At 49.9% G+C, this 19,902-nt stretch overlaps 1 protein-coding gene across 1 annotated transcript; it reads right to left on the bottom strand.

Moving 5' to 3' along the window:
• Window positions 1-15,280: 15,280 nt before the first annotated feature.
• Window positions 15,281-19,632, bottom strand: Tmt1a (thiol methyltransferase 1A). The gene is made up of 2 exons (XM_051160349.1): window positions 19,036-19,632; window positions 15,281-15,951 (listed from the first exon to the last, which is right to left on the bottom strand). Exons 1-2 carry the CDS (start codon window positions 19,531-19,533, stop codon window positions 15,715-15,717), a joined length of 735 nt encoding a protein of 244 aa, XP_051016306.1. The 5' UTR covers window positions 19,534-19,632; the 3' UTR covers window positions 15,281-15,714.
• Window positions 19,633-19,902: the final 270 nt, after the last annotated feature.

The raw sequence follows: 19,902 nt of genomic DNA, 5'->3' as shown, positions 1-19,902 counted from the left end.
GTGTGTGTGTGTGTTTTATAGTACACACATATTATTAATTATTATTAAGATATATTAATATATGTGGAGAGAGAAACCAGCCACCAGAGCCCTCGAATACCACCCACTCTATCCCCACCCGGTCCCCTTTCCTACCTGGGCCCTTAGATTTCGCCCCCAGACAATGACTATAGGGTTTCTCTTTGAGTGATAGAGCCAATGCAGGCAACATATTTTGTGGTGTACGAGTGATGGGAAACTGTGTGCAGGGTGCTCAGGGCCTTTTAAGTTGTTCAGGCATCCACTGAGCGAGCACCCTGTGGGACAGGACAGGCTATACACCGAGATAGTGAACACACAAATAGTTGCAACAGGCTCTCCGGTCTGTACATGCATCCCCCCCGCCCGCCCCACCCTAGTGCACGTGAAAATGTGCAGGTGCACAGTATTCAAACACAGTAGCTTCACCTTACGGATGAGATTTTCACAGAAAACCAAACCCAGTGAGAGGCCCATACCTTGCACACACTACACACGATCTCAGGCTGACTGTCTCCTGCCGGTCTCTGATCAGCATGGGTTCAAGGTTGTCACAGTTCCCTGCTAAAGTGAGAGCTGAGAGACAACCCTGAGGGCGTGGCCAACTGCCATTGGCTGGTTTGCTTGCTGAAGGGCTCTAACAGCAAGCTTGGGAAGAGTGTGTTTTGTTTGCTTTTCTGAGACAGGGTCTCATTGTGTAGCTCTGAGTGTCATGAAGCTCACTCTGTAGCCCAGGCTGGCCTTGAACTCAGAGATCTGCCTGCCTCTGCCTCCCAAGTGCTGGCATTAATGTCTTGTGCCACCTCCCAACACTGGGGAGACAGACACAGGCAGATCTCTGAGAGTTCAAGGCCGGGCTGGTCTATAGAGTGAGTTCCGGGAAAGCCTGTCTCAAAACAAACAAACAAAAAAAACCCAAAAAAAAAGTCATGTGCCGCCTCCGCAGGGCTAGAAGATATGCCTTTTGTTGTTGGTGTGGTTTTTTTGGTTCGGTTTGTGTTATCACAGGGTCTCTCTGTGTAGCCCTGGCTGTCCTGGAGCTCACCATGTAGACCTGTCTGGCCTCGAACTTAGACTGCAACACTTAGATATATCTGCCCAGGACTGAGGGAGGAAGGGTGCAGGGTTACCATTGAGGAAATGCCATCCAAGGCTAATATCCAACTTGTCCTTTAGTAATGTGGCACAGTACAGACCCTGGGCTACATGAATGACACAGACACACGTGAATATAAACAAAAGAGCACTGAGCGCAGTGTGGCCGGCCTTGTCGCTCAGTAGTGCAGTGCTGGCACTGAGCGCAGTGTGGCCGGCCTTGTCGCTCAGTAGTGCAGTGCTGGCACTGAGCGCAGTGTGGCCGGCCTTGTCGCTCAGTAGTGCAGTGCTGGCACTGAGCGCAGTGTGGCCGGCCTTGTCGCTCAGTAGTGCAGTGCTGGCACTGAGCGCAGTGTGGCCGGCCTTGTCGCTCAGTAGTGCAGTGCTGGCACTGAGCGCAGTGTGGCCGGCCTTGTCGCTCAGTAGTGCAGTGCTGGCACTGAGCGCAGTGTGGCAGCCTTGTCGCTCAGTAGTGCAGTGCTGGCACTGAGCGCAGTGTGGCCGGCCTTGTCGCTCAGTAGTGCAGTGCTGGCACTGAGCGCAGTGTGGCCGGCCTTGTCGCTCAGTAGTGCAGTGCTGGCCTCCCATACATGAAGGCCTAGGTCCAATCCCCACTACTAAATAAAAAGGCGCCTAATGGGAAAAGATGAATGATACACAGCCAAAATGTCTCCTGATAACCAATAGACAACAGAAAAGGACGGATGCCAATTACTCTGACTTCTTTGTTTCAGAGCAGAGGCACCTGCCAGGTGTCCTCACACCTGTAGCTACCCCGGCCTGCAATCATCCCTTAAAAAGCACCACGCATCAGTGCCCTTTGGCCAATCCAAGGCAGAGTGGGCAGCAGGGAGGCGCTGAAAGCCGGATGGAGGGTGACATGGCGCTCTAGGCCTTGAGCTGTGTGTTCGGCCTGTCCTGTTGTGACTGTCAGCCCTGGTGCTCTTGGGTCTTCAGAGATCTTCCTTCCTGCTGGAACCTTGCTCCGCCTCCAGCTGTACCCATCTCACGGTGAAGGCCGAAGACCAGGTAGAGTTCATGGGTTTTTGTTTTTTCCTTTATACCTTTGAGATTTTAAATGATTCTCATGAAAAGAACTCTGGCCTGTGTCAGTCACCCCTGCTCTGTCCTCTCCCCTGCCTCTGGTAAGCTGCAGAGGATTTCCCTGGCTGTGCTTTTCCTGTGTGTTTGGGGTGTTCTCTTGCGTAACCATAATATGTTCATCAGAATCAGGAAAATAAACATTGACTGTACTGTCGTGCAATAGAAGAAATTAACATTTGTCTAAACCATGTCTAGAAAAAACAAAAGGGGGGAGGTGTTTACACTTTTTTGATGCATTTATTTATTTTGCTGGGGGTGGGGAGCACATCTTCTAGAGGTTAGCGGACAGCCTGTGGGAATCGGGTCCGCTTCCATCCTGTGGATCCCAGGAATCGAACTCGGACCATCAGGCTTGGCAGCAGGCGCTTTGTGCAGGCCCATCAGAGTTTCCTTTTTTCCAAATGTGTGCGGGTTTTGTTTTGTCTCGGATCCCACGTCGCTTGTCGTGTGCCTTCAGTCCTGGTGATCGGAAAGAATGCTGTACTTGCTTTTGACTTTCATAACTGGTATTTTACTGGCATAGTGTTCCCTGGTGGTTTCTGGTTAGGCTGAGAGCATGCGTCTCAGGCAGACCACCTGTGTGGTGTTGCAGACTGCCAATCGGTCGATACCAGCTGAAAGCAATGTGCCTTCCCTGCAGTGTGCTCTGTTTACTGACTGGCTGTGGTCGGGAACTAACCTGTGACCCCGGCCAAGTTCAGGCTAGTGTCTGCCAGCACTTCACGTGAAGTAGAGAAGTGTTTCTCTCCTCACAGGGAGGCCGTATTCCTCACACAGAGGCCGTACTCCTCACACGGAGTCGTTTTCAGTCGAGAATGTTAAATCAGGGAAGCAGGCACAAGACCTGAGCACCGAGACCTCCATGCGTGGCTGTGCCCCTTTCCCAGGGGGAAGGGGTCTCCTGCACCTTTACTGTCAGAAGCACTTTCTAATCTCACTTCAGTTCCTCAGGGACACTGGCACTGTAACTCAGAGCTGCCCCGCCCCCAGGTGATTACGTGGCTACTGTGAAGATGCCTAAGCGGGAGTCCTTTGCGGAGCCCGGGCCCAGACTCTCCGGTGTGACTTACTCTCCCCACAACCCTCACTATTAACTTCCAGGCTTAAGTCTCTGCTAGGAATATTAATAAACTCCAGCTCTGCTCTACACCGGCTCATCAGTAAATTCTTTTCTGGGGCAAATTGAATGACCTGGCTTTGCCTTAGGGGACCAAAGTGTCATGGACTCCTCAGACTGCCACACCCTGTCAGTTACAGTGAGTCAGCGCAGCTTCTCCACCATAACGTTACTATGTTTCCTCTTGTAATTAAAAAGCACTTTAATTGATAATCTCGTGTTATATAAGTGTCCTGATCTTGATTATACTTTCAGTGCTTGAATGTTGCCTGGACCGGTTAATTCCCTGTTTTCAGAATGGTGGTGGCGCACGCCTTTCATCCCAGCACTCGGGAGGCAGAGGCAGGTGGATTGCTGTGAGTTCCAGGCCAGCCTGGTCTACAAAGTGAGTCCTAGACAGCCAGGGCTACACAGAGAAATCCTGTCTCAAAAAACCAAAAGAAAAAACAAAACAAAACAAAAAAACAAAATCAGAGTGGTGGTTCCCCCTGAAGTCGTCACGCCTTTGGATTACTAGCTCACATTCTTTTCTTTTCCTTTCTTTCTTTCCTTCTTTCTGTCTTTTAGCTTTTTTGAGATAGTCTTGTGTAACTCAGGCAGACCTGGAACTTGATAAGTTATTGATGATGTCATTGAACTCCACTGAGGAGAAGTTTGGTCAACAGCCTAATAAATAAGCTCTTAATGCTGTAATTAGGCACCACCTTTTCAGAGACAATTAGTGGGCAGCCTGGAAAAATTCACAGCTTTCTGATGTTTAAAATGTTACAAAAGGCATGGTGGCACATGCCTTTAATCCCAAGACTTGGGAGGCAGAGGTAGGTGGATCGCTGTGAGTTCGAGGCCAGCCTGGTCTACAAAGCAAGTGCAGGACAGTCAAGGCTACACAGAGAAACCCTGTCTCGGGGTAAAAAAAAAAAAGGCATGCACCACCACACCCGGCCCATGCCTGTTTTTTTAAACAAAATCCCAAATATTCAATTTTACCAATAAACACTCAGGAGGCAGTTGCTGGGTTGAAAACATGCTGGCTCAGAGAGGTAGTGAAAGCGCCCAGCTGACCTTCCTCCTCAGCTGAGGTCCCGAAGAAAAAAGCCCTTTTCCTTCTCCAGGCTGTAAATACCCTTTCTCAGTGTCCCCCCTTCCTGTGTTTTCTTATGTCAGCTTGTTGCTTGCTCGGCCTCTTGACCTATGGTTGACTTTATTTAGCTCTTGTTTGCAGAAAGCTCTTGGGTTACAAAAAACATTTTTGTTTTTTACATTTACAATCTCAGGGTTCACAGCGTGATCAAATATCTTGTAACATTGCCCAGGGATTTTTACATTTTATTTTATTTATTTATTTAATTAAAAAAATTTTTTTGAGACAGGGTTTCTCTGTGTAGCCTTGGCTGTCCTGGACTCGCTTTGTAGACCAGGCTGGCCTCGAACTCACAGCGATCCACCTGCCTCTGCCTCCCCAGTGCTGAGATGAAAGGCGCGCGCCACCACACCTGGTGAGAGAGTCGCTTCTAAGTTGAGAACAGGCCTAGTGGGAAAGGTCAAAGACCAAGAGGCGCTGGGGGGAGGGGGACTTCTGAGTTTAATGTTTTACCCGTGGCATTGGGAGGTGTTGGCACAATGCTTACACAAATGTTTGGTGTGTGTTTTCCTCCTGGAGTGGTGTGTTTATTGTAGGCTTTTCACACGCCAGGCAAGCACTGTGCCACAAAGAAGCATCTCCACCTGCAGGAACAGTTTTTTTTTTTTAATTATTTTATTTTATGTGTATGTTTTGCATGCATGTATTCGGTGCACATGTGCGTGCAGTGCCTTGGACACCAAAAGAGAGTGTCAGAGCCCCTGGAACTGAAGTTACCAATGGCGGTGAGCTGCTCTGAGGGAGCTGGGAACTGACCCAGATCCTCTGGAAGAACAGGAAGTGCTCTTAGCTACTGAGCCATCTCTCTGGCCACTTGGCTGTTGCTGTTGTTTTTAAAGAAAATACCTACTTATTTCTCCCTCAAATTCCCAAGGTCACCTGTGTTCTCTCCTTAAAAGTTAAGGACTAGCTGGGTGGTGGTGGCGGCACACGCCTTTAATCCCAGCACTTGGGAGGCAGAGGCAGGTGGATCGATGTGAGTTCAAGACCAGCCTGGTCTACAAAGTGAGTCCGAGACAGCCAAGGCTACACAGTGAGACCCTGTACAAGGTGAGTCCGGGACAGCCAAGGCTAACACAGAGAGATCCTGTCTCAAAAAACTAAAAGAAAAAAAGAAAAAAAAAAAAGGTAAAAACAAAACCAAAAAAAGGTGAAAGTTAGTCTGGTGGTGGTGCCACACGCCTTTAATCCCAGCACTTGGGAGGCAGAGGCAGGTGGATCATTGTGAGTTCGAGGCCAGCCTGGTCTACAAAGTGAGTCCAAGACAGCCAAGGTTACACAGAAATACCCTGTGTTGAAAAACTAAAAACAATAAAATAAAATTTAAAAGTTAAGGATGAACCCAGTTTTTACCATTCTTATATTTTTCTACACACTTGTCATGTGTGTCTGAACATATGGCAACATATGGCAAATGTTTCTTTTTAGAACTTCCCCCCCCCAAAAAAAAGAAAGAACTTTTCCTAGGAGTCTAGAATATTCTAAATCTTCCCAAGAATATGAAAATAAGAAAATAAAATAAAGGCAACACAGAAAATATGTGGACTGGTAGGTTTTTGTTTTGTTTTGTTTTTTGAGACAGGGTCTTACTATGTAGCCCTGGCTGCCCTGCAACTCACTACGTAGACCAGGCTGGCCTCCAACTCACAGAAATCCCCCTGCATCTGCCTCTGAAGTACTGGCACTAAAGGGGTGTGACAACGTCTGGCATTTCACTGGCTTGTTAGTAACTTGCTTTATCCTCCTGCCTAACCCACGCAGGCCGGCGCGGCTCCAGCACTCTGCATTTGGAGCGTCTGTCATCAGGTAGAGCATGGATCAGTGGTTAAATACCAGTTGTAAGAGCTCCTGTTGCTCCTGCAGAGGACCTGGGTTCACCTACATGGAGGCTCACAACCATCTGTAACTCCAGTTCCAGGGGATCCCATGCCTACTTCAGACCTACACAGGCACCAGGGACACATGTGGTGCACAGACACACAGGCAAAGACATATATTCTAATATATATGTGTGTGTGTGTGTGTGTGTGTGTGTGTGTGTGTGCGCACACGTGTGTTTTGAGACAGGGTTTCTCCGTGTAGCCTTGGCTGTCCTAGACTCGCTTTGTAGACCAGGCTGGCCTCGAACTCACAGCGATCCGCCTGCCTCTGCCTCCTGATGCTGGGATTAAAGGCGTGCGCCACCACCACCCGGCTAGAATATATATATATGAATATATATTTAAAATACACTAATACTACATATTGTACCCATGTGTTGAATGCCACACCAGGACGTATGTATTCACAATCGCTATATTTCAATGAAAAATAAAAAGCATATTTTAAAATGTCCGAATAAAAACCTGAAGCTTTGGGAAACATTGTAATGCATAACTCACAAGTTTGGATTCCTAAGCTACATTTATAGAAGAAAGATATATTTTCTGGTGTGAAAAGCAATTTCGTTCTATTCTTCTCGTGTGTGCTGAAGCAGTGAAGGTGCGGCCTGCGAGCTGCCCAGCACTCAGCATTCGTAATTTGAGAGTTTACAAAGTGCTCTTGGCTCTGTCCCATTCCACTCTCACGTCCTCTCCTGTAGATCATAATGTTCTCTTTCACTGGTCAACAAACTGCTAGTAAGAGCCGGGCGTGGTGACACATTTCTGTAATCCCAGTGCCGTGCAGTGAAGGCGGCTTTCTGGCCAGTCAGTCTAGCTGAACCGGTATGCTCCAGGCTCGGTGAGCGATGCTGCCTCAAAAATAATCTGGTGAGCTGGGTGCGGTGGCGCATGCTTTTCATCCCAGCACTCGGGGAGGCAGAGGCAGGTGGATCTCTGTGAGTTTGAGGCCAGCCTGATCTACAGAGTGAGTCCAGGACAGCCAAGATAACATAGAGAAACCCTGGCTTGAAAACCCAAAAAACAAAACAAAAGATAGGTAGATGACAGACAGACAGACAGATAAAATAATAACATAGTGTTTGGGCTTGAGTTCAGATACTGTTGTCCACCCACCCACCCCGCACCCACAAAGCTGGGAAAAGCGTTGAACAATCAGTTGACAGATGGCCTGAAATGCCAAGTTCAGCGACTTAAATTCAATTTCAGGACGGATGAGTAGGTGTCTGTAATTTTGAGTGTAGGAAGCGCCAAGTGAGACTGTGTAAGAGCCTCGGCGACTGCTCAGCCTGTAGAGGCGGTCAAGCCTGATGAGTGCCGACTCCAGACCCCGCCACTAGGTGGCAGGAGAGAAGCGGCCTATGGCCGCCCCTGTGCACCAGAGCCGCTGCGCAGTAAAGTAACACAGTGGGTCTCAGGCCAGCGAGGGCCTGTCGTAAAAAATAATAAGTAACTCATTAAACGGATCTGTTCCTGGAAGTGGTGTTTGGGGAGACGCTGGCGGTGGGCGTGTGGGAGTGGCAGGCCTTCCACTGCAGCCGTGTTACCTAGAGCATTTCCGCCGCAGAGAGACTCCGTAGATTCATTCATTCATTCGGGGGCGTTTTTATAAAACTGAATGTCTGCTGCTGGGCGTGGTAGCGCTTGCCTTTAATTCCAGGACTCGGGAGGCAGAGGCTGGTGGCTCTCCATGAGTTCGAGGCCAGCCTGGTCTACAGTGAGTTCCAGGTCGGCCGGGGCTACACAGAGAAACTCTGTTTTGAAAGAACCAAACAAACCAAACCAAACAAACTCAAATGTCTATTGCCCCCGTGGCCTGCCAACTTGTGAGCAGCAATTGTAAAAATGGAGTCATCTTTTTTACGTTCCCAAGAAAAGCTTTATATAATCACTCGGTTTCTCTAACACACACACACACACCCCTGTGCCATGTCATCTGATAGTTTGTTTTCCTCTCTTCCTTTCATAAATCCTTTCTAGAAGAGGCCGCCCCAGCAGCCACTCCATTAGCAGCCTCTCTGCAGGTTCCCTGCAGTGCGGCGATCTGCATGCGGGGAGTGGGCGCACTGTGCCCCCCTCAACTCCTGACTACCCGCTCCAGCTCCTAAAGCTGATTCTCCGTCTCATGCGCAGCGTCAGATGCACAGACACTGTGGATCATCTGGCTCCCTGTGTCATTTTCTCTCTCCAGCCACAAAGCACAAATGGTACCATGTTATATTTCACTTGACAGTTTTGGGGGGGCTCCCGGCTGTTTTCCTGTTTCCTCTAGCCAGGCAGCGGCTGGTCAGTCTGCTGTCCTGCGCCAGCTGGTGCTGGAGCCCTGCACCAGCCTGTGTGCAGGAGTGCACAGCTCACTGCACAACCCGAAGCTTCGCTGGCGCCCCCCCCCCACCTCCCACGGACTGTCTGTTGGCTGAACTTTTGTCCTGCTGTATTTGTGGCGGTGTGGGTCCAGGAGTGCAAAAGCACAAAGCTGAGCCACACAGTGAGCCCAGTTAAAGAGGGTGCTGGTGAAAGGCAGAGAAAGATTACTGTGTGGACACATCAGAAGCACAGATAAAGGGGTTCCGTGACCACGGTCCAACAGGCATGTTCTGTCTGCATGTGAGCTTGCACACCAGAAGAGGGCACCAGATCTCATTATAGATAGAGCCACTGCGTGGTTGCTGGGAATTGAACTCGGGACCTTTGGAAGAGCAGCCAGTGCTCTTAACCTCTGAGCCATCTCTCCAGCCCCTCAGACTGGCAATTTAAATAGAGAAAGAATGGGGCTGGAGAGACGGCTCAGAGGTTAAGAGCACTGGCTGCTCTTCCAGAGGACCCAGGTCTGATTCCCACCACAACCGTCTGTAATTTCACTTCCAGAGGTCCCGGTGCCATCTCCTGGCTGCCTTGGGCACCACACATGCATGTAGCACACAGACATACGAAACACCATACACATAAATACATAAGACAAAATTTAAAAAGCCAAGTAGAGGAAGAGCTGGGGGAGGGGAACCGAGGTGTGTATCATGAAACAGTCCCAGTCAGGCTCTGCATCTGTCCCAGTCCGTTCTGCAGAGTGACAGATGCTCTTTGCCACCTGGGGCAGGGGACAAGTTGGTTCTCTGGAAACTTCACTCTTTTTTTTTTTTTTTTTTTATTGAGACAAGGTTTCTCTGTGCAGCCTTAGCTGTCCTTTGTAGACCAGGCTGGCCTTGAACTCACATTGATCCGCCTGCCTCTGCCTGGGCTGGGATTAAAGACGTGTGCCACCACAGCTGGCCGGTGGGAGCTTTGCTTTTACTGAGATACAGCCTGGCCTTAGAGACAGCTGTCTTCTGTTGGCCCCGAAGGCTCTACTCCTCCTCTCGCCCAAGGTGACTGCAGCTCACTGACCTGAGTGTGCTAGAGTGGGGTCTCGAACAGGGATGGTGTGAGACTTCTTCCTGACACGCAGCTTGATGGCAGAATAAAGGCTAAAGGGACAGAGTAGAACAGAGGAGTCCCAGTGGCCATTCACGGTGAAATGAGGGAGGAAGGGGAAAATACGCGACACCTGGGGCTCTTGAGAGGCTCCTGGGGAAGTGGGCACAGCCTTGGGAATCCTCCCAAACAAGTTTCCCTTGTATCAGATGGAGGGGAGCCTGCCTGCCTTGGAGACAGGAAATCAGCAAGTTGTTAACGTCACTGTGTGACGTAGAAAAGGGGACTTTACGTTTTCAGGCAAAGAGGGTACATGTAGCCCAGACTAGCCTCAAAGCTGCCATTCTCCTGTCTCTACTTCCTGAACACTGCTGAGATTACAGGCGTGTGCCACTGTGTCTGGACTAAAGGCACTTTAGAATCGAAGTCTGTATTCGTTTTTAGAGGCACGGTATGAAAGGGTCTGTCCATGGAGACGCTGGACGTCAGGGACCTGCTTCCGGACCAGGAGCCCTGACAGAAGGAAGATCCTTGTGGGTTAGGGGTTGCTTTTTAGGCAGTCTTGCTGTGTAGCCAGTCTAGCCTTAAACTGTCCACTGTACCCTGAGCTAGCTTTGCCTCTCCATCTTTCCCCCTCTGCCTCCCCAGTTCTAACACTTCAGGACTGTGCCACCATATGGGGTTACTTTTTGGTGTTGTTTACTTGTTTTTTGTTTTTGACTTTTAGGAATGATACATTTTGACCAGTAATTTTTGTAGTTTACACACAGAGTATAAGTTTCCAGTCTCTCACATACTTTCCTTTAGAAGAAAACTTCTTTTAAAAATTTATTTATTTATTTATTTATTTTATTTATTGCATATAAGTGCTTTATCTGCAGAAGAGGGTAATTCTATCTTGCTTAGTCACTGTTACTATTGTTTTTAACCCAAGGAATTGGGTACAGTGACCGGTGCTGGCTCTTTGCTCTTGGTCGCCATGACCTCAGCATGCTCTCTTGCATGGCCCAGAGCCAGTGGCTCAACAGCTCATTAGGAAATTCCTATGATTCTTTAATGCAACCTGGGTTGGTTTTAAATGTTGAGATTAAGTGATTAGCCCTCTCTTTCTTTTGTTGGTATCAGCGTGCCAGGGCCCACTGCACTGTCCGTTGCCTTAACTGACAAACAGGAATTGGATTTCAGCTAAGTGCTGTGCCTTCTCAAAACAACACCAAGAGAAAAGGGTTTGCTCTGCGGCCAAGAGCGCAAAGGAACAATTATGCAATGTTTGCTTCCCTTTATACTCAGAGGACACAGAACATCTGAGATCCTGGGAATAAATATGAGACCTTTGAGTGGGACTGGGAGGTAGGTAATCCATGGGAACACTTGTGGGGGCCTCAGCCCCAAGCACTTAAGAGGCTAAGGACCTGACCAGGAACCTGCCCTTCATTCAGGCCCTGGGGCCTTGCTCTGCTCTCCCGCCTTTGTTTTGTTTAATTTGAGACAGGGCCTCACTCTGTAGCCCTGGCTAGCCATATTACCTCTGCCCCTGAGTGCTGGGATTATAGATGGTGCCACATGCCTCAATGCCTTCTGAGAGTTCTTACTTATCTGTGCAGGGGCGTGCACGCCTGACGTGGTGCGTATGCAAAGGTCAGAGGACAACTTTTTGAAGTTGGCTCTCTCCTTCGACAGTGTGGATTCTGGGGACTGACTCAGGTCTCCAGGCTTGGCAGCGAGCCCCACCCACCGAACCATCTTGCCTGGCCTGCCTTCACTGCCTTGAACAGGAATTTCTTCCTTTCATTCCACTGTAGGCCAAGCTGCTGCACGCAGCTGAAACACTCCATCCTTTGGAATTCAGCTCACAGAAGCCGCGGTTGTTCCCCAGGGCTGATGGGATAGCATTTTCTGGCATCTATGCACTTTCTTCAGAGATGGCTGAAGAGACAACCTTTCTATGGCTTATCTGGGAGAAGAACAGACCCTAGGGAGTCAATAAGCATCACCAGTTAAACAAAAAGTAAGGCAGACGCAGGAGAAAGGGCTGAGGCACCTGTTGAACAGCAGAGCCGACCTGGCCTCCCGGTTTTCTCTCAGCGTCCTTGTTGCAAGGTGTGGCTGGCATAACCCCGCCCTTCCAACTTTTCAGGCTAGGGGCTGGGCTTCTCCTCCCCAATAGGCTCTTCCCTATATAATTTAGACATTTTGTCCTCTCCCTCTCCCTCCCACCTCCCCCTCCGCATTTCTCTCTTCCCACACAGACACTTTGTCTCTGCCCCCTTCCCTGTCTGCAGAGCAGTTTCCCTAGCACATGAACCCGCCCGAGGGGTGCTCCAATAAATCTGATTTTGTTTTGTTTTTTTACTTGTTTTTTTTTTTTTTTTCCGAGACAGGGTTCCTCTGTGTAGCCTTGGCTGTCCTGCACTCACTTTGTAGACCAGGCTGGCCTCGAACTCACAGTTGTTTTTTTACTTTTAATTCAGCTTGAATTGGCTTACTTCATTGGCAGAGAAAGCCTATAGTACAGTCAAGAGTACCTGCCTCATGTACTAGGCCCAGGGTTCAACCCCAGCACCACAAGAAAAAAAATCAAGGGGATGTGCGCGTGCGTGCGTGCGTGCGTGCGTGCGTGCCTGCGTGCGTGCGTGCGTGCCTGCGTGCGTGCGTGCGTGCGTGCGTGCGTGCGTGCGTGCGTGCGTGCGTGCGTGCGTGCGTGCGATTCCAACACTTAGGTTGCTGCAGTAAGAGGATCAAGAGTTCTAGGCCCGGTCTACACAGTGAGGCCCTATCTAAAACAAGACCTCACGGTTTATTACTTCATTGTTTTGCTATTCTTTTGAAAAAGAAAAACTCACTGTGTAGCGAGGCTGGCCTCAAACTCTGTCTGCCTCCCAAGTGTGCCCTGCACTTCATCCTTTCTGTCCTCGTCCGATGGTAGATGAAGCCCATACGCTGGTAGAAACAAAGCCTTCAGGAGCAGGTCACCCGGGGTCCAAGTCAACAAAACACTACAGGGTTTGAGAGTCCCATCTCCACCCTCCTGAGGTCCCGGTGAAGCTCAGAATTAAACGGATACAACATAGATTAACAAAAGAAAAGCACAATTCAGGCTTCGTAAGGAGGTGCAGACCTGGGCTGGAGATGCCATGGAAGCGCGACCAGCTGAGTCTTAACTCTCAGCATCCACTTAACCGGCAGGCCTGACCGTGGCACATATTAACCATGGCTGCCATGGAGCAGAAGCAGCTACAGCTGCCCATGGAAGCCAGAAAAGGGCATCACATCTGTGCAGCTGGAGTTACACGTGGCTCTGAGCTGGCCTGTGGGTATTGGGACCCTAACCCAGGTCTCCTGCAAGAGCAGGAAGTGCTCTTCACTGCTGAGTGAGCTCTCCAGCCCTGTTCAAAGTGATTTTATTCATCCATTCATTTATTTTGCTTACTTTTGGTTTTTGGAGACAGGGTTTCTCTGTGTAGCCCTTAATGTCCTGGACTCGCTCTGTAGACCAGGCTGGCCTCGAACTCAGAGATCCTCCTGCCTCTGCCTCTCAGAGTGCTGGGATTAACGGCGTGCACCACCACGCCCGGCTCAAAGTGGTTTTTAAATGTGCATTCTCTGAGACTGAGGAGAAATATGTATAATATGGCAGACATGGCTGTCAAACAGACGGTGCAGTTTTGGAAGCTGGGGCCTCCGAAACTTTCTCGGTAACATGTAAGCAAGAAAATCCTGTGTTTGCTTCTTAAAAGTTGTTTCTCTGGATGCTCTCTAGTAGAAGTGGGCTGTTTGCCACTCCGTGCAGACAAGGGGTTGGCTCGTCCTCTCGGCAGAGGGCTGTTACTTTCCAGTGCGATGAGTAGACTTCATGAGGTGCCTGTGCCTTTGTGACAAAGATCAGACCAGCAGGACCCAGAGGTAACATGCTGTGTAAAGGAGTCTCTGACGTTCAGGGATGAGGCCACTTATCTTCCGAGCCCCAGCAACACTGAACTTGTGCTCTGAGGCAGCGCAGTGGGCCACCTGCCTTCCTGCTTTGGGCATTCACAAATAGAATCCTTGAACCTAAACATTTCAAAACGCACTCTGGATGGCTGTGGTGGCACATGGCTTTGAACAGCACACAGCAGGCAGAGGCAGGTGGATCTTTGTGAGTTTGAGAACAGCCAAGGCTCCACAGAGAGACCCTGTCTCAAAACAAAACCCCCAACACAAAATTCTTATTAAAGGGTTGGGGCCTCATGGTATGGTCTTGCCTAGCTTGCTTACAAGTCTTGGGTTCAACCCCTAGCATGGCACCACCAAAATCAAAACCAAAAAAGATAAAAAGGTCACAGCTACACACGCACACCACACTCTGATCCTTCCAAAGTGGTTAAAATCTAGTAGCGTCCTACAGTCATTTGGATGCTAAATGTGCCACCCCCTCAACCCTCCCACCCAGCAGGCCGCCCCCCAAACTCTCCCACCCAGCAGGCTTCTGAGGCTGAGCACTTGGCTCCCAGCCAGCTGTTCTGGAAGGCTGTGAGGCCTTTTGTGGCCTTGCTGAAGGAGATAAGCAGTCCCCTCCCAGGTGGACTATAGCCTTTCAAACTGTAAGCCAAAGCATCCGGAGCCAGCCCTCGTATGTCGTACATGACACCTCGCTGCAAAAGAGCAGAACATCTCAACATTAAACACCTCAGTTTTCTCTTTTTTTTTTTTTTTTTTTTTTTAGACAGAGTTTCTCTGTGTAGCCTTGGCTGTCCTGGACTCACTTTGTAGACCAGGCTGGCCTCAAACTTACAGCGATCCACCTGCCTCTGCCTCCTGAGGGCTGGGATTAAAGGCGTGTGCTACCACTGCCCAGCTAACACCTCAATTTTCCAAGGGAAAGTTTTCCTTCTCAGAGACACTAAGACACAAATGAAGCCAAAAGGGCTGATGTAGAAACTATTTCCATTTCTTTTTTTTTTTTTTTTTTTACTATTTCCATTTCTTAAGCGAATATGAGTTTATTGATTGATATTTAAAATAGGACTTCTGCAAAATCATCTCAGAAAACATATACTTATTTAGATACATAAAGCTACAGCTGACAGCGATGGATGGGCCCACCCAGACCCTCTCTCAATGTGTGCAGTGATGACCATGGTTTCATTTCAGGACCAGTGGAACTTTTTTCTTCAAGGCAGGGTTTCCCTGTGTAGCCCTGCCTGTTTCTGGTACTTGCTATGTAGACCAGGCTGGCCTCAAACTCAGAGATCTGCCTGCCTCTGTCTCCCGAGTGCTGGGAATGGAGGCCTGCGCCACCGCTGCCTGGCTCAAGACCAGTGGAATTTGATCAGAAGAATCCCTCCGTCCTTGTTGGCCACTCTCACAGACTACTTTTAGGGTCCCCCACACATGTGCCCATTATCCCTAACTACACTGGGCCCTTTGACTACCTATAGTCTGCTATGCTCCCCAAAGTATGTGCTAGCTAAGAAGAGATTAGCCGTAGAATCACGCCTGCTCTGTGAGGACACTGCTCTCAGGAGCTCTGGGGTGTGCAGTGTGGGGCAACAGGCTCTGGTGAGATGCCGCCAGCCAGAGCATGTGCAGTGCAGAAGCCAGACCGTGACCCCGGGATAGCAAGCGTGTCCATATTTCCTCTCTGCCGGAGTGGGAGGGGGCGAGGTGGGGGGTGTTCCTGTGTTAGTCAGGCGTGGATTTTCCCGCAGCTGGTATGTATGTATTCAGTTTGCACGCTGTTAGTCCCCCACGCTGCTGCATTGTCAAATGCCTGTGAAAGACCATTGACCTCTTTGGAGCGAGACTCAAAGCTACTTTGATTTGGTTTTGATTTGGTGGGAGACAATATGGAAATGACTAAACAGAAACCTGTAAGGGTGAGTTTGCCTTCACCTTTCCCAGTGAATTTTACATCTAAATCGGAAGCCCTGAACTGTGAGAGCCACTCGGATCTGTCCTGCCACGGCGCACTATTTCACGCCGTACCCGTAAACGTGGGGCCGCACCACAGCCCAGGACAGTGGTGCCTGGATGTGCTGCAACTTCAGCTTAGAGAAGCCGGCCTGCTCCAGCGTCTTCCAGCTCTCCCTCGTGAGATTGCATCCGTCAAACAGAAGGTACCAGGCGGGATCCAGGACCTGTTGCCAGAAGTAATTCCAGGTGGACCGTTCATCTGCCACATGCTCCATGAAGTAAAACGCCCCTCCCTGAGGAAGACACACAGACACAGACGCGGACTTTAAAGATACTGGCTTAAGGGAAGATGCTCTACAAGATGCCCGAAGTGTCAAATTCCAGTGGCCTGACGCCAGCTTTGAGAAGGTGCGGGTAAATTAAGATGAAGTAAGGCGGGGGCTGGAGAGATGGCTCAAAGGTTAAGGGCACTGTCTGTTCTTCCAAAGGTCCTGAGTTCAATTCCCAGCAACTACAGGGGCTCGTGACCATCTACAATGAGATCTGGTGCCCTCTTCTGGTGTGCAGGCTCACACGTGGGCAGAACGGGTCCCAGGCACTGGCTGCAAGGTGGACGCCTAGAAGGACAGTAGGAGTCTACAAAAGAAGCTTCCCAGACTCAACCGTGCTGCTTTAAAGGCCGTACTACTTCATCAATATGAAAATAACGCTGCGGAGGCGCTGAGCCATCGCCAAGCGTTCCTGAACTCGGGGCAGCGTTCGGGGCTTTTATTCGGCCAGGGATGGTGGGCCCTGCTGCCCTTTGACTGTCACTGCAGCCCACATAGGTCACCTAGATGCAACTGCACGTTATTAACCAGCTGCAAAGAAAGAAACCCGTCTCCCTTTTGTCCGCCACTTTTCAAACTACACTAGTCCTGGCTACGCAAAGGCAAGACTTTCCAGACGAATTCAGAGTGTAGGAACGTAGTCACCCCAAGTTCAACAGGTAAATTCAAGTAATAGAAAACAGAATTTCCTAATAAAAAACAAAACCATGCCATTCCCTCAGGCTACGGCAGGAGACAGGAGACAAAAGCTGAGAGACCAGCTAGGAGCTAAAGGCCTGTGGATTCAGGGGCCTCACAGGGCAGGGGCGGGGCGAGCTCCACAGAGTTAGGGTCTGGGGGCCCATGAGCCTTCTGGCAGGGGTATATGCATGGACTATGTAATGAGAGCCGGGGAAGGACCCTCAGGGTCGAGGAAGCAAGTGTTGTTGAAGATGACCAGCACCATTTGGCAGCAGTGTCCTCACTAAAGAGCTAGACCTGGGCAGGGTGTAGTGGTGCGTGTCTTTAATCCAGTACTTGGGAGGCAGAAGCAGGCAGAGCTCTGTGAGTTCAAGCCTGGTAAACATACAAAGTGTCAGGCTAATCAAGACTCCTTATTTTGTGAGAGACCTGGTCTCAAAAAAAACAAAAAACAAAAAACAACAACAACAAAAAAGATAGATCATGTGTAAGTTTGGGTACATTTTATTTATTTATTTATTTATTTATTTATTTGAGTTTTTTGTTTTTGTTTTTTGAGACAGGGTTTCTCTGTGTTAGCCTTAGCTGTCCTGGACTCACTTTGTAGACCAGGTTGGCCTTGAATTTACAATGATCCGCCTGTTTCTGCTTCCCAAGTGCTGGGATTAAAGGTGTGCGCCACGATGCCCGGCTCTATTGTTTGTGTTTTAAAGACGAGGTCTTATCAGCCAGGTGGGATTCATACTTGAGGATGCTCCGTTTGCGCCCCTACCCCAGCACTAGGGCTGTGGGTGTGTGCTCAGCACTAGGGCTGTGGGTTTGTGTCCTTCAGCCTGGCTAAGGGTCTTCACCTGCTGGCTATTTTGTTTTTGTTTTTGGTTTGGTTTGGTTTTTTGAGACAAGGTTTCTCTGTGTAGCTTTGGCTGTCCTGGACCACTTTATAGTCCAGACTGGCCTCCAATTTATAAGAGATTCACCTGCCTCTGCCTCCCAAGAGCTGGGATTAAAGGTAGGAGCCACCACCGCATGACTACCGTTTGTTGTTGGTGTTTTGTTTTGTTTTTTGTTTTCCAAGACAGGGTCTCTCTGTGTAGCCCTGGCTATCCTGGGCTCCCTTTATAGACCAGGCTAGCCTTGAACTCACAGAGATCGACTGCCTCTGCATTCTGAGTGTGCCTCCATGCCCCTGTGGGTTTTTTGTTTTTTAAGTTTGTTTTGTTTTTTGATAGAATTTCACTATATAATTCAGGCGGGCCTTGAACTTGCTACATAGCGGAGGCTTGCCTTCCCATCCTTTGCAGCCTCTGAGAGACTGAGACATCATGGGGTTTATATGTGTGGACCAACACCCAGCTCTTGACCTTTACAATCCTACAGAGTTGCTGATAGTGGCAAGCTTTCATGCACAGACAGGTTCTTTCCAGTTTGCAAATGCTCCTTTACGGAACATCTTAGGATGGACAAGGCTTTGCACATGTGTAGCTATAGAGACATTTCTAGTAGAGAAAGTACGTTTACTTGACATTTTAATATTAATAAATGAGCTCTCAAAAACCCTTCCTGTGTGAGAGGGCCCGTCCCAGGCCTACCCCAGAACATATAGCCAGTAAGTCTATGACCAAAAATGGCCCCTAGCCAGGATTTATGTCTTTCTCATATACTCGTGTTTTAACTTATATTCCTGTTCCTGCCCAGTTTCTCATCCTTTTTGTTTTTTCTTACCAGTTTTAAAAAACAAAATCAATATTCTTAGTGACCTGTAAATTTTTGTTTGTTTGTTTTTTGTTTTTTGTTTTTGTTTTTGAGACACGGTCTCTGTGTAGCTCTGGTAGGCCTGAACCTCGCTACGGCAACCAGGCTAGCATCGAACTCATAGAGATCCGTCTGCTTCTGCCTCCCCAGGGATGGGACTTGTAACTTATTTAAATCAGTGGCACAAACCCTTCAGCGGTTCCTGGGAGCGCCAGTTACCACGTGTGACGTTTGAGCCGCCTGCAGGCTCTTCCCTCTGAAGCAGTTTAGAATTTTATATATTCTGGTTTTTGCGCCCTCACTTACCTTGGTAGCTCTCTGCCACTATTTTTCTTTCACAAAATTTTTGTTTGTTTTGTTTTGTTTTGAGACAGGGTTTCTCTGTGTAGCCCTGGATGTCCTGGACTCGCTTTGTAGACCAGGCTGGCCTCGAACTCACAGCGACCCTCCTGCCTCTGCCTCCCGAGGGCTGGGATTAAAGGCGTGCGCCACTGTGCCCAGCGTACAAAATTCTTCCCTAGTCGGTTTCCCTTTGGTTTAGAATTCACCTGAAACTGATGGGGCCACCTTTGCTCACATAGATGGGACTAGCCAGTCCCCACATCTGTCACTCACCGGCCTCAGCACTCGGCACACCTCACGCAGAAGCTTCTCCTGGTTCTCCACCGAGCACAGCACCAGGGTGCAGACCACCACGTCCACCGAGCCATCGGCCACCTGGTGCATGTTCTCCCCGGCCGCCACCACAAAGCGCTCGAACTGCAGCTGCCGGTTCTCCGCGACGCTCTTGAACAAGAACTTCTCGAAATTGGGGTTGGGGTCGATGCAAGTCACTCTGCACCCCGCAGGGTAGAACTTGAAGTTGGCCCCGGTGCCGCAGCCCACCTCCAGCAGCGACAGCTTCCCGGAGGGGCCGGCGAACTCCGGCAGGTTGCCGAAGAGCTCCCGCTTCCTGCTGGCCATCTGCTCGTTGTACATCACGGTGAAGCGCGTCAGGAAGTAGGGAAACCACTTTTTGCATATCCAGCTCCACACGCCCAGGAGGTTCAGCAGGAACATGGGCAGCGACAGGATGCCGACCACAAGCCGGAGGGCCCGGACGGCGAGCCTCATCTTGGCGGGGAGAGGAGAAAAGGCCACCGCCTGGAACGGTCTCGAGGAGAAGCAGGGCGCAGGCTCCTGGCCGCGCTCCAGAGCCAATCAGAGAGGAAGGAGGCGCCGGCCGAGCCGAACAACAAAATCCAGACCCGGGGCAGCCCCCCCACCCCGCCCCATCCCTCCCCACCCCCACCAGGCCCACCAGCCGAAGCTGGCGCAGCTCCCGGCAGGCGCAGTGTCCCTAGACTGGACCCCCGCATCTCTTCGGAAGGTTACAGCCTCGGCTCCGACTCTGGTCCTGCCTGCACTTGTTTGGGTGTGGAGGCTGCTGCTGGTCTCCGGCTGCGAATGGCTGTGTGCTGCTGTGCGTACTTCCACACCACC

This window comes from Acomys russatus, chromosome 17 (assembly GCF_903995435.1).
Source record: "Acomys russatus chromosome 17, mAcoRus1.1, whole genome shotgun sequence".
NCBI classification, from domain to species: Eukaryota; Metazoa; Chordata; class Mammalia; order Rodentia; family Muridae; genus Acomys; species Acomys russatus.
The sequence above is the reverse complement of the archived record's forward strand: the minus strand, read 5'-3'. Positions and strand labels throughout refer to the sequence as shown.

Coding starts and splice junctions, on each gene's coding strand:
- Tmt1a (XM_051160349.1), bottom strand. CDS start 19,533: ATGAGGCTCGCCGTCCGGGCCCTCCGGCTTGTGGTCGGCATCCTGTCG. Junction 15,952..19,035: donor TGTGCCGAGTGCTGAGGCCG/GTGAGTGACAGA, acceptor TGTCTTCCTCAG/GGAGGGGCGTTTTACTTCAT.